General features: G+C 30.3%; 2 protein-coding genes across 2 annotated transcripts; both read right to left on the bottom strand.

Moving 5' to 3' along the window:
• Nucleotides 1-1,053: 1,053 nt before the first annotated feature.
• LOC114178161 (probable serine/threonine-protein kinase At1g54610) lies at nt 1,054-5,202 on the bottom strand. Its single transcript, XM_028063908.1, has 7 exons — nt 4,721-5,202; nt 4,257-4,541; nt 3,330-3,647; nt 2,354-2,581; nt 2,180-2,280; nt 1,982-2,102; nt 1,054-1,548 (listed from the first exon to the last, which is right to left on the bottom strand). Exons 1-7 carry the CDS (start codon nt 5,003-5,005, stop codon nt 1,228-1,230), a joined length of 1,659 nt encoding a protein of 552 aa, XP_027919709.1. The 5' UTR covers nt 5,006-5,202; the 3' UTR covers nt 1,054-1,227.
• Nucleotides 5,203-10,636: 5,434 nt separating this feature from the next.
• LOC114178350 (nucleolin) lies at nt 10,637-11,194 on the bottom strand. Its single transcript, XM_028064190.1, has one exon. It carries the CDS (start codon nt 11,192-11,194, stop codon nt 10,637-10,639), a length of 558 nt encoding a protein of 185 aa, XP_027919991.1.
• Between the last annotated feature and the right edge of the window lie 2,323 nt (nt 11,195-13,517).

Genomic DNA, 13,517 nt, shown 5'->3' with positions numbered 1-13,517 from the left:
ATATTTTGTTGAGTATACTATCGTTGCTGTTGAAACCACTGCATGATACGTTCTTTCCATTGTTCACATCAGTGTTTAAAAGCCATCAAATCAAAAGTTTTCAAATCATTAGATTACAAACTTGGTAATCAAGTTGGAGACAAGAATCAAAAGTACTGCCCAAGTTGAGGAGTGCAATTCAATTTACATGATCATGACATTCCAAATTCTAACGACAAGACTAAACCAGATTTATTGTCTGGTAATCTATCTGGCTGAAGTAGGCTTGATTAACATCATCAAAATGAACTTATCAATACTCAATTAACTTCAAAAGAAAAGCTTAGTTGAAGGTCTTTCACGTGCTCGTATTACCTTATCCGATAAATTTCATGGGGGGTTGTCGCATTGTTTGTTTGCCTTGGTTTTCATAGGTATCCTTCTTTGGTGATATTAATGTTTGAACCATTGCATAATAAACCCCGTTGTAACCTTAGTTGATCACGTTGTGAGAAAATGGTTTTTCTACTAGTGTTAAATCCCATTGTAGCTACTGTCGTTCAAAATCATAATTGAAAAATCATTATTGCAAATGGGTATCTCCTTTCATTATTGTTCCAACTTTAACTGTACTTTGTCTAGTCTCTACTTTCATTGATATTGGATTTTATTTGTCTTATCTGTACATGTTTACTCGAACTTCTTATTCAATTAAAAAAAATCTTACATTCTAATATATAAACATAACTCATTAGTTTAAACACATTTCAATTATATTTAATGGTTTGAAATAAATTTTAACAACCTATAAATGATGCAGGTCATCAATCTTGAGATTCATTAGACATCAAATGAACTCGAGATTCATTCTATTTTAAATTTAATCAGTTGATGTAGAATAACAAAAATAAATGTTGAATATACAAAACCTGGACAATAGCGGGCTCATCCTTTAAACATACAACGAATCAGATATATTACACCCATCATCACATATTTGACTTTTTCATACCTTTTTTTTTTCTCTCCTGGTTCCAGATCCAATATAGTGTGGGAAAGAAAGAACAACACGAATATACAAATCTAATGAAGATCTATCATTATACATCATACAACAAAGACTTGTCAATTGAAATACATAACAAAGGGATGAACATGGGAAACAAAAAATAAATAAAAATCACAATATACAGGGGCAAAAAATCATTCCTTTCCTCATTCTAGGATGTCAAAATCCAAAGAAATAGATTAATTGCTTCTAAATAATGAATCAAAAGAATGACCAATTGTTGATAGCTTGAATGAACGAAAAATTTTCCAAGGTGAAGTCATCTGGGTGTGTGCAGTATTAGTTCTCCTCACTTTGTCTATGGCAGGATCATGAGTTTTAACAGATCCAGCAGATTTTGAATGAAACATGGTAGAGGCTGTGGAAGTTTCGGTGGCTCCAAATGAAACAGCTCCTTTGTTTGATGCATCAAGTGGATATCCAACAGCTCCATCCTGGTGAGGAGGTGGGAATTTCTCACTCTTACTTTTTGCATTTGCATGGGTCACAACTCTCCACCTCTGAAAAGACACTTGTAAATTGTAATTTTGCTCAAGGAAGCAAATAAGACAAAGCTGAAGTGAAAAGCTTGGGTAAACATGAGATGAACCATCAGATCAAACAATACTCATCATCAGAGATCAACATTGAAGTGACAATACATCACAAAAAAGTGTCTTTTTTAAAGCCAAGCCGCCTAATATCAGAGAATCCAAAGCAAAAAAACGGTGCTAAATGATGTAGGGATCTATCTGGTTCGGTGAGATTTATGGTTATGGTTTAGAGAATTTTTTATCATGCATATTGGTGCAAGTATATACATTAAAAATGTGTGTATGAACTAGGGTGTGTAATTGGAACAGAAAATTAAACTTAGCAACAGCATAACTAAAGTGATTCTTAAGTAAATGTGGAGAGAAGACAAATCTAACTGAAACATGTAATCTGGCATACATCTAAGTTCGTTTGGATCTCCGCATTGGCTTCTGGGGCCGGAATGGCCAAACTACGCTCGCGTACTCTAACCCTTTTGGCACCATCAACTGCATTAGTTTTTCCACTAACAGCTTTCTGCCTGAGAATGGTAAAAAGCACAAGTTTTAATTAATAGCACCAAGACAAAAACATTCCAAAAGCAATATATAATAGAACCTTCTTGCTTCTTCATCTCTCAGTTTTATATCCAATTCTTTGGTAGGAGGATACTTTGGCAAACTAGATGGTTCACAAGTATATGGCTCAGTGGTAAAGAACTGCAGATAGAAAATAGTTGTGAATTAATAAATTACATCTCAAATACAATACTGATCCACAGCAATCACTCACCTCACTATTTAGAGCAGATGAGGCTGTGCCACGATCATTGGGATCAATTGCAAGAAGAGTTTCAATCAGGGGTAATGAGGAAGAAGGGAAATCCTTGAATGTTTCTAAGATGTTTCTTTTATAAGGTTGCTGCGGCTTAAAGAGTGTAGCATTTGGCAATCTATATTTCTTCCAATATTCCTCGGATGGAGAGCCACATAACTTAAATATCTTGTGCAGCTGCTCAACCTAGGTCCAAGCAATTAAGAAAATCAGCCACACGTCTTCCAGAAAATATGCATTGCAAGAAAGATATAAAAAGCAGGAATATTAAAACTTAAACTTGATACTGTATGAACTTCCTAACGCTTGCTAGAGGTGCAGTGTATTCAAATACTTAAACCAGTTTACAGTGTGTTTTCTGATTATAAATTAGAGCATTCTCATTTTCAGTTGTTTCTCTTTATTTTCAGACTATAATCTGGTTTCTACCTTTAGGCCTATAAACCATATCTGGTCAGCGGTTTATCAAGGTAAATGGGTGAGTGCATTGATCATAGTTTATGGTAAGAAATGGAAAGGCTAAATCAATCTTACGTGGTCGATGTGGGACTTCCAACCCATCTCTTCGGGTCAAGGCATACACATCTTGAGAATAGACTAGACATTAATAGGTGGAATAATATATCGAACAAACAACAACTTTTGTTAGAATAGCTCTAACTCATGGTTCTGATACTATGTTAAGAAGTGAATTTTAAACCTAACTCAAGCTTATAAAATTGACTTGTAAGATGAGGTTTACACCCACTTCTACACTTTAAATTGACTTTATCTCTAGTCTACATGGGACTTCCAAAATTTGCACAATCTAACTTTAACTCTTTGGAGAAAGTCATTTGTTTCTTTTTCTTATTATTCTCACCTAGGAATGTTTGATTGATAAGTTTATCTAAAGAGTTCATAGTTACTCAGCAACAACACAAAGAAACAATACCTCTGTTCGGCCAGGCATGATTGGCTTTCCAGCAAGAAGTTCTGCTAAAATGCAGCCAGCACTCCAAAGGTCGACACCAATGCCATAGGATGTAGCCCCCAGAAGAAGCTCGGGGGGACGGTACCAAAGGGTCACAACTCTACTGGTCATAGGATGTTTTTGCTTAGGATCATAGAAAGTTGCCAATCCAAAATCTGCAATTTTAAGTATTCCTTCGTTGTCAATGAGCAGATTGGAACCCTTGATATCACGGTGCAAAACACCTCTGCTGTGGCAATGCTCAAGCCCAGATAGCAATTGCTTCATATAACATTTGATCTATCACATAAAACATACTGAGAAATAATCAGCCTATCAGTACAATTTTTCCTTACATTTTTAAATCTGAAAGATTAATCCTCCCTTCTATTCTTACTAATGCTTCAAAATGCACTACTGTTTCACGTAACTTCACCATGAAACCAAGCAAATAAAACTGTATCATTTAACATTCTTCTTGCAACAGTAAACATATTCCACCTTATTTTAAAAAATCTCCACAAAATTCCCATAGTTTAAAAAACAAAGCACTTCAATGCACTCTCAAAATTCTCCTTCCAAATACACATAAAAGTAAAGAAAGTTCTTTCCTTCAGCATGGTTGCATGGACAAAGCAAAACTTCCGAATCAAGTGCCGAACTCATTTGATGGAGTGATGTGACACGGGAAACTTCAGAGCAAGAATCATACAAAATCAAAAGTAATGAACACGCTCACGATACTGGATGTATGGGACCCAAAAACAGCTTTTATTGGAAGCTTAAGGAGCAAAAAAATCTCCAGGAAATAAAAGAACTTCGAGTTTTATAACAAAACAAACAAAATGACGATGAATTTATGAAAGATGGAAAAGAAAACTTTGGAAAATGAGCATAAAATAGTGGTACCTGTGGCTCAGAGAATTTGACACCCACACCAGCTGCAAGACCAGCAAGATCATGTTCCATGTACTCAAACACCAAGTAAAGACTGGATGATATTCTTGAAGTAACCAACCCTTCAAGCTTCACAACATTGGGGTGATCAAGCCTCCTCAAAACAAGAATCTCTCTTGCCATGAACTTCACACTCTCTGCCTCCAAATTGTCAAATCTAACCTTCTTCAAAGCCACTATTTTCCCAGTTACAAGGTCCCTTGCTTTGTACACATTGCTATAAGTCCCTTGCCCAATCTGAACCAAACAACACACACATCAACAACAAAACCTTTTTTCACTACTACGTTCATTTAAGAAAAGAAACTATCTAACAGAAGAACAAAAAGAACATAAACAGTCACTTAAGAAAAGTTTTTATCTTTTGTTTTAGGAAGTGGAATTAAGCTTCGAAGTTCAAACTTCAAAACACTTACCTTAGCAAGCTTCTCGAACGTGTTGGCACGGCGAGGAGTCCAGTCTCCAAGTGCGTCGCCGGCGACGACCATCAGCCACGGCGGCCACCCTTGGTGACTCGTCACGAATGAGTCAAGTCGACGTCTCCGGCGCTCCGGCGCCAGAATAACGCCGGAAAGTTCGCCGACGTGCAGAGTCTCCTGCTTCTCCTGAATCTTAACGGCATTATTTCCGCCGCCGGCAGTCGAAGTTTTATGCCGGCGACTGTCGACAGTACCCGCCGGCTTCCGAAGGGCGCAACCCATCTGTCAGAGGTGGCAGGGTGTCGAAAACGCATGGAGGCGCCGTAAGCACTGAGGGAGGTGGTTGCCGACGAATGAATGAGAATTCTAAAGGTTTGTTTTTTTGTTTTGCTTAAGAACAAAAGATTTTTGAGGTAAGGAGTCTGAGGATGTCACAAATTGGCATTTTTACAGTCACTCGATTATAATTACTATACTATACACAGTATCTTGTACTCATAACTACCTAATTCAAACAAAACTTTCATTAGTTCATGACATCATCATCATTTTAGCGTTGAAATTCCAAAGTCTCATCTATGTGGAAATTTTCATTGTAAATTATTAAAAACAACATCGATATATATAAATATTACACTCACTCTTATTTTAATATTAAAAAGTATACGTGGCAACTACAAAATATCCAAATTAGTGATATTTTAATCATATAAAACACAAATGTTAATTTAATAAAATGTATAAAAAGTACAACAATTCTGTTGTAAACTATATTTCAGTTTTAAATTATAAAATTTATAGACTAATTTGTTTTCTTCAGAGAGGGTAAATTAATTTTTATTTATCCCTAAAAGAGTTGAAAGAAAGGAGATAATAATGGGATTGCCACAAAGTCTGAAACAGAGAGATTGTGAAGGAAAAGGTCGAAAGCAAAACGACGCAGCATTGTGACATGGCATGATGAGGACGCAGATTTTGGGACGAAAAAGTCGAAGTTGGCATAAAGGCTAAGTGCTTTTGTTGGGTTCTGAACGTCAATTATTGATGTTTTCTGAGTTTTGATCTTAATTTTTTTCCTGAATTGGTTAATGTTTGCATGAAGTGGAGTCACGGCGGGGACAAGAACCCAGTTTATTAATTAAATTCTGGTCTTACATTAAATGCATAATTAAGTTATATCAACCTGAAATTAACTCACATACTTCCCACTCCACCTACCACCACTACCATAATATAATAATCTCATTCATGGTGTCTATGGTAAGTTTAGGAGGATAATTTAAAATATTTTATGATAAATATTTGTTTGAATGAAGAAAAAATAAATAAAAGATTTCAATTTTAAAACTTTATTGGAACAATTTAATTAATTAAAATTAAAAAAAATTAATTTCATTTGTATGGTTTTAAAGTTGCGGTATTATCATCTTAATCTCACTTTTTTGTAACTTACTAACTAAATTTTTAAGTTAAAGTTGATTATGTTATTTTTTATTTTTATTGGTATATGTCAATATTATAATTTATTTTATTAATATTAAAGGTGTATTTTCCAAACGTCAAACATCAATTATTTTTTTTACATTAATTAAGCTTGTTTTATTTTATGAATAGGGTTATTCTTTACCATGTTGATAAAAACATGTGTCAGAATTATATTTTGGACCAATGTTAAGCAAAGTTTTCTTGCTAGATAAAACTATTCTTTTTTATCAATACCAAGTAGGATTTTCATTAACGCTCAATACTTTTTATGATATATTAGATTTTTCAATTGATATGGATAAATGTTATTTTATCCATTGATTTTTTTTTTTTATGATATATTAGATTTTTTAGTTGATATGGATAAATCTTATTTTATCCATTGGTAGATATATGAAAGTTATTTCTTAAATGACGATTGTCATCGTTTATTTACTAGTATTAGTGGGATTATTTTTGAGAAGATAGAAGTAACATGCCTAACTTTGTAGTGATTTCTTTTTATCGAAATTAATGTTATAAGGTTATAATTTATGTTAAGTATTAACCAGAATAACTTATCTAAATAAAATTAAACTATTTTATTTAAATAAAATATTTAAAAATTAAATCTTTTAAATAAAAACAGTCGAAATACAAGGTGAAGATTTGGGTCTAAAGTTATATTATGTAATAATTAGTTTTGTTTACATCACTTCATTAAAGTAATTTTTATAGAGCTTAAATTTACTTTTAATTCTATAGCTTTTAAAAACGTACAATTTTAATCTTTATACACCTTTAATCAATGACATTATAATAAAGTTAATATAAGAAATCTATTTCACATAGACACAACAACAAGAAATAGTTTTCTTGTAACCTTATTTACAAATGATAAGTTTGATCTCTTTGCACCATTATTTATGAATTTAGTTTAAAATATATAAGCTCTTTCTGAACTAGTTTTTCTTACCTTGAAATCACAAAGTCATTTTATGTATACAAAAAATAAAACTAGATGCACTGAGTAATGAATTTTATTATAACTTATGGGGATAATAACATTGATCGGATTCAATGAAGGGGGTTCAATCAATTTATAGAAAAGAATAAGCAATTAGATCTACTGTTAGCAGAAGGGAAATATATATGGTATAGACCGAATGACACAGTTAAAAGTAGGATAGATAGATTCCTTATATTCTTGAAGTGGTTAGAATAGTGACAAAATTGTAAACATAAGCGTAAAGGTAAGATAAGTATCCCAACATTATGCTCTAATATTAAAAACATCATATTAAAAACATCAAATACACAGATATACACATACATGAGATATGTCACAAATCTTCGACGAATATTTTGTGAGTGTCAAAATTTTAGTTGAATTATTCTTTTAGTTCTTTCTTTTTTGTTCAAAAATATTAAATTGATCATCTAGTTTTATTTTTTAGTTTAGTCTTGATTTTTTTTTTTAAATTGATGCAATTTTTTTTAAACCTCTTGAAACAGAACACAAATTTTTCATCAAAATTGACACTAAAATTATGTCAATTACACTAACAAAGCAAATTATCTTTATTTACAACTTCAATTTTGATAAAAAAGCTTTGATCAAATTCAAGAAATTTAACTAAAAAAGGACCAAATTACATTTTTTTTTTCAAAATTAGGATCAAATTGAGACTTAAAAGAATTAGAGGACCAACTAGATATCTTTGTACGAAAATAGAAACCAAGAGAGTAATTCCAAAATTTTTATGTGAACTAGTAAAAATATTATATTTACTAATTAAATATAATAAATTATTATTCTTATTTTTATAATTAAAAAATTAAATATAAATAATTTCTATAATTCTATTATAATTAATTTTCATATTAAGTTTGAAAAAACAGTCAAATAAAAAAATGTTAAATTAAACAAATGATCACATAATATTAATTAAATAATTATTTTAATTTTAAAAAATATTTAAAAAGTAAAATTGAAAAATAAATGTGAACAACAAAAAACAACTTTTCTTTTATATATATATATATATATATATATATATATATATATTTAGAATATCAAACATATAAATATATAAAATATTAAATTTTTAAAAAATATATTTAAAATTATATATTAATCATATAAATTTTAAAAAAATTGGGAACCTTTGTCTTTATAAAAATCAGTCCTAGCTGGAGACTAAAACCTTTTAGGACATGCTAAATCAGAGGTGGAATACGTATAAAGGAATTGGTAGTCTTATAATGGTAGTGAAGGATAAAGTCAAAATGCTAAAACATGATTTAAATTTGTGGAACAAGAATATCTTTGAATTATTAAACACAAATATTTCCTTATACTTCGAAGTTATCAAACTATTCAACAAGTAGAATTTATTATTTTCTAACATTAAAACATATACAAATATTTGATTTTTTTTTCTCACAAAGTTTTTACGTGTATCTCATTAGTAATATAATTATAATATTATCCTCAAGAAAAACAAAAACTATGCACCAATTTTTTTACCAAAAAAATAATTCTACATTCAAATTAAAATAAATAAAAGATTAGTCTTTCTTGAAAAAATCCTAATCATATTTATAGATACACAATTTGATAAAATGTAAAAGGACAGCATTCTCAGTGAGTAAAGCACATTCAACTAGCAATGATGAGAGAGACTACTCAAATGTGTTGTCTTTGTCAAAAACGACTATTAGTTCTAACAAAGAAAATTTAATGACGTAATTGAAAAGGAATTGACATATATGTATCTACTACTCATAAAAAACACAATATATATTATTAATCAAATATTTATCATTTAATACTTTTTTTTTTCTACTTCAAAGTTTAGCATTACACTCGCCGTGATTGATTATTATGACTTTGACTCGGCTTCCATCGTCTAAGAGAATATTGATGTAATATGTCATCATGATTTTTCCATTATGTCTAAGATTTATCAAATATTTCTTTAAAGAAATTAATTACTACCATTTTCATTGTATCTAAGATTTACCAAATATTTCTTTAAAAAAACTAATTATTAGACCATAAACATATTTTTATATGAATTTTGTAATTAAAATTAATTTAAATATATCATTTGTATATGTGTATGTTGTATAACCACGAGAGAAAGAGGATAAACACTGGTCAATACAGCAAAGATATTTTGTATTTACTTCAGGACTTGCTAAATCAATAGTTTGAGCGTGTCAAACTTTAAGGAACATTTAAAGAGTCGTTTGCATTTATATAATTTATTTATTAAAAAAGTAGATTTTAGAAAATCTGAATATAAAGTTTTTAACGTAATCTATTTTTAGTAATTTAAGGTCAGGATAGTGAATGAAATGTACCAGGAATACAAAATTAAAAAAAAATCATCACCCTAAAAATCAAATTTATCACTTGATGATTATGTTGAGATATGGAAGAAATGGGAGAGTTCTATGGAACAATTGTCACATACGCTGGGCGGAAGCAAAGACAAAGTGAAAAATCTTTCTCAGAACTTCACGAAAATACCCACAACATCAAGGTCTAAACTTTTTATTTCAAGAATCTTGAATCGAGGTCTAAACTTTTCTTGATTGTTCTAACCTCAAAAATGGAAGTAGAGAAGAAAAGTCTTGAATCTGTCCAAAGTTCTTATCGACCATAGTGTCCATGGGATGATTGAACCTGTCATTATTTGCCAGATTTTAATCTCAACATTAGGGAACTTCAATACTAAGAATGTAAACAGAATGATATTGTTAAACATGACTCAAAGAACTGTTTGATATTTTTACCTGACCTGTGGAACTTAGCAATTGCATGATTTTGTTAGTCCTCAAAGTAAGAATTTATCAGAACTTAGGAATTTGAGCAAAGGACCAAAGAAAATATATAATATAGAAATAGGAAAATATTCTCTACATGAATGCTACAACCATAATGCATGAAGCATTTGGCATTGATGGGAAATTGAGAAACTTAAGCTGGTCAACAAAGACACAGTGACCAAATAAAAAAGAAGAAAGGGAGTTTAAGTTGTTTTTGCAGTAACAAAGCTTGTGTCATCACCACTACTACACATACATCTTGGGTGATAGCACGACCTAACCTTCAGTAGACTCTTCACACCACCAAATTTCTTCTTATTTCCTTTTCTCTTCGGAGTTGTTTCTGATTTCCGAAATACCTAATAACAAAAGATAGAGAATCAGCAAAACTGTTTTCTTCTTGTCTTCATTGATGAAGTGATTGAAATGGTGAAATATTGATAGAAGCTTACGGTGTTTGAATTTTTTGATGCAACTGTTTGAACAGTATCTACACTGCGCGTTTTTCTGTACTTCGCAATGGGTGGACAATTACCTGCATCATTTATCAACATTTTTTCAGATAAAAAAAGTGACAGTGTTTTTTACCAAATAATGCTGCTATCGATTCTTTTAGTACTCACATTCACTCTCCTTTATTTTCTCGGACTCCTCAGCGCAATAAATTCTGAAACTAGGTGATCCAGGACATAGAACCCCATCTTCATCATCACTATCATCATCTTCATCTTTTTCTTTCCTTGTCTCTCTTTCTAGCTTTGCACTCTTTTCCTCTTCTGATTTGAGCTCTGCCACAACCATCATGTCCCTGTTAACCTGCTCCGTGTAATCTTTGTTGGGGTGATTCTTCTCCATTATTTTACCTTCAGAGTTGGGCACTGGAGCCACTCTGGAAAGTTTTTCTGCGGCTGGTACTTGTGCCACCATTTCCTCTTTGGGTTTTTGAATCTTTTGTGAAGAAGAAACCTTACGTCCCGATTCATTTTCAGGCGAAGATCGAGAATTTGCATCCACTTCATCATCATGCTTCAATAGCTCCTTCTTGGAGGGGGTGCTTTCTGCGTTCCTACGTTTTGTTAACTCCTCAAATTTGGCAACAACTTTAGGGATGACTTTTGCAGGCACCGCTTCTCCTTTCGCTGCATTTTGTTTTGAGTTGCGTAGCCCCATTACAGAGCAAAAAACAATAACGCTTTGATTGAAAGTAATGCAGAGGTAGGGTGTGAGAAAATGGTGTGGTTGAGATGAAGAAGATTTGAAGGTGGAGTGAAGGAAAATGGAGAATCTTGTAGGGGTTTATGGTGTTAAAATAACGTTATGGAACATATAACAGTTTCACAGTTAATGGGTGTCAATATTAGAAAAAAGACATTTGACCTTGTATTGAATTTCATATGACCAAAAATGAGTCTTGAAGTTGCAATTTTAGAAATGAACTCAACAAACATGCTCTCTTGGTTGTTTTGTTGTAACTCTCTTTGGTTGTTGAATTATGGAGCGTCAACTTAGGATATGAGGAGTAATATTGATGGGTATCGTGGTCAAGTACAACGAAGATGTAGAGCTTCTAACTGCATTGTATCACATCTGTTACGTGCTGAATCACCCTAATTCAACTATTGTTTGTTGGAGAATTGACTCCCAAAAAAAATATATTTAAATTATTTTTTATTTTTTATTTTTAAATATCGTGGAAATTATTTAAATATTTAAATTGTATATATATTAATCATTTGTTATTAAAAAATATAAATAAAAAATAAGATATGAAAAATTACGTTGAATTCATGATAAAAATTACTTTTGATGATAAATTATATATATAATAAAAAATTAAAATAAATATACAAAAGTAAAATATTAAACACGTATATTATTCTTTACGATAAAAAGTCAATATGTATTTTTATTTTTTATTTTGCCTATAGAATCATTACTAATTTAGGGAGTATTACACATGCATTAGTATTACCGTTAATTGTTAGAATGACACGACACCCTATTATGAAACACTAATCGACATGTCAAAGAAAAAAAAAGCCACGTAAACTATCCGCATAAAATATCCTAAATTTAGGGGCAAATATGAAGTTGATTCCGTTAATCTTACACATTTGTGACCGTGTTTTTATTTTTACCTTGAAATATTGTTTCTAAGCGTATATTTATTTTCCACCGTAGACCGGGAAAATAATAAGTGAAAATCACAATTTTCGAAGTTGTAATGCATGAAAAACGAAAAAAAAATCTGATAACTTTCTTTTCAGATGTACGAAAAAAATTAGAGAAGCCGGTGAAAATATAAAATATTAATATAAATTTTAAATAAGTAATAATATTATAATAATACTATATTAATATATAAAATAAATTTATGTTTATTAAAAGTAAAATAAAATAAATAGAAAAAGAAAAAAGAAGATAAATGTTAATGAATGAAAAAAAAGTACCTAGAATAGCTTTATAAAAAAATTGTGAAAATAATCGATAAAATTTCACATTTCTTTCTTTTAATTTTTAATTTTTTATTTAATCTAAATAATTCCTCTTACACTTATTTATCCTCTCAAATTTATTTATTTTCATTTTAGCATATTCAACCTCTAACCCAAATATAAGTTAAATCTTCCGCACAAAAACTAAAATCTAAATGAGAATTATTTTTATCTCTTTTATTGAAGAATGTGAAAAAAAAAATATGAGTGCATATATATTGATGCCAATTATATTCACCGAATTGCTTCCCTTATACGCACAGTATTATTGCATTAAACAAAAAAAAGTAACATTAGAAAATCTTTTTAAGGCTATTCCACAAAATAACATGACAAGTATATTTATTAATAAGTTACGAGTTAATAACCCAAGAAAAAATTATATACTTTTAGTTTTAACTTTAAAGGAATACGTTTTTTTGGATTAATTTCCTTATATCTTTTTTATATTATGAGACTTCAATTCACAGATTCAAATAATTAAAAAAAATGCTAAGATAAAAAAAATTCTATTTAGATTAGAAAGTGAAAATTGAAAGAGTGAAAAGTAGAAAAGTGATAAAGTAAAAAAATGGGATTATTTACATTAAGTAAAAAATTGATATGATAAATAGTAAAATGTGTTAATTAAATAATTTACCAAAAAAAATTTGATATGATAAATACTAAAATGTGTTAATTAAATATCTCTTTTTTTTTCTTTCCGTAAAGCACACTTAAATATTTAATGGCCGTCAACAATTTCTCCTCTATTCACTTTTAAATTACCATAAAACAAACACGACGCATCTTTTTGCGAATCGATGCTCTTCCTTTGATGTAAACGATAAATCACATTTGTTATCATAAATAGAAATAGAAAAAAAAAGTTTTTTGCTGTCATCATAATAACTAGGGAGAGAATAGTAAAACTTTTATGATTATATAAATTAGAGTATTTGATACTTGCTAGAGTTTATTTATATTATTTATAAATTCTTTAAACTTTTACGATATAT

Source organism: Vigna unguiculata, chromosome 3, assembly GCF_004118075.2.
Source record: "Vigna unguiculata cultivar IT97K-499-35 chromosome 3, ASM411807v1, whole genome shotgun sequence".
NCBI classification, from domain to species: Eukaryota; Viridiplantae; Streptophyta; class Magnoliopsida; order Fabales; family Fabaceae; genus Vigna; species Vigna unguiculata.
The sequence above is the reverse complement of the archived record's forward strand: the minus strand, read 5'-3'. Positions and strand labels throughout refer to the sequence as shown.

Excerpts from the sequence above, each read along its gene's own strand:
- LOC114178161 (XM_028063908.1), bottom strand. The coding sequence starts at position 5,005 with ATGGGTTGCGCCCTTCGGAAGCCGGCGGGTACTGTCGACAGTCGCCGG. Across the intron at positions 3,648-4,256 it reads TCAAATTCTCTGAGCCACAG|ATCAAATGTTATATGAAGCA; the intron begins GTACCACTATTT and ends TTTATGTGATAG. Across the intron at positions 1,549-1,981 it reads AGATCCAAACGAACTTAGAT|AGGTGGAGAGTTGTGACCCA; the intron begins GTATGCCAGATT and ends GTGTCTTTTCAG.
- LOC114178350 (XM_028064190.1), bottom strand. The coding sequence starts at position 11,194 with ATGGGGCTACGCAACTCAAAACAAAATGCAGCGAAAGGAGAAGCGGTG.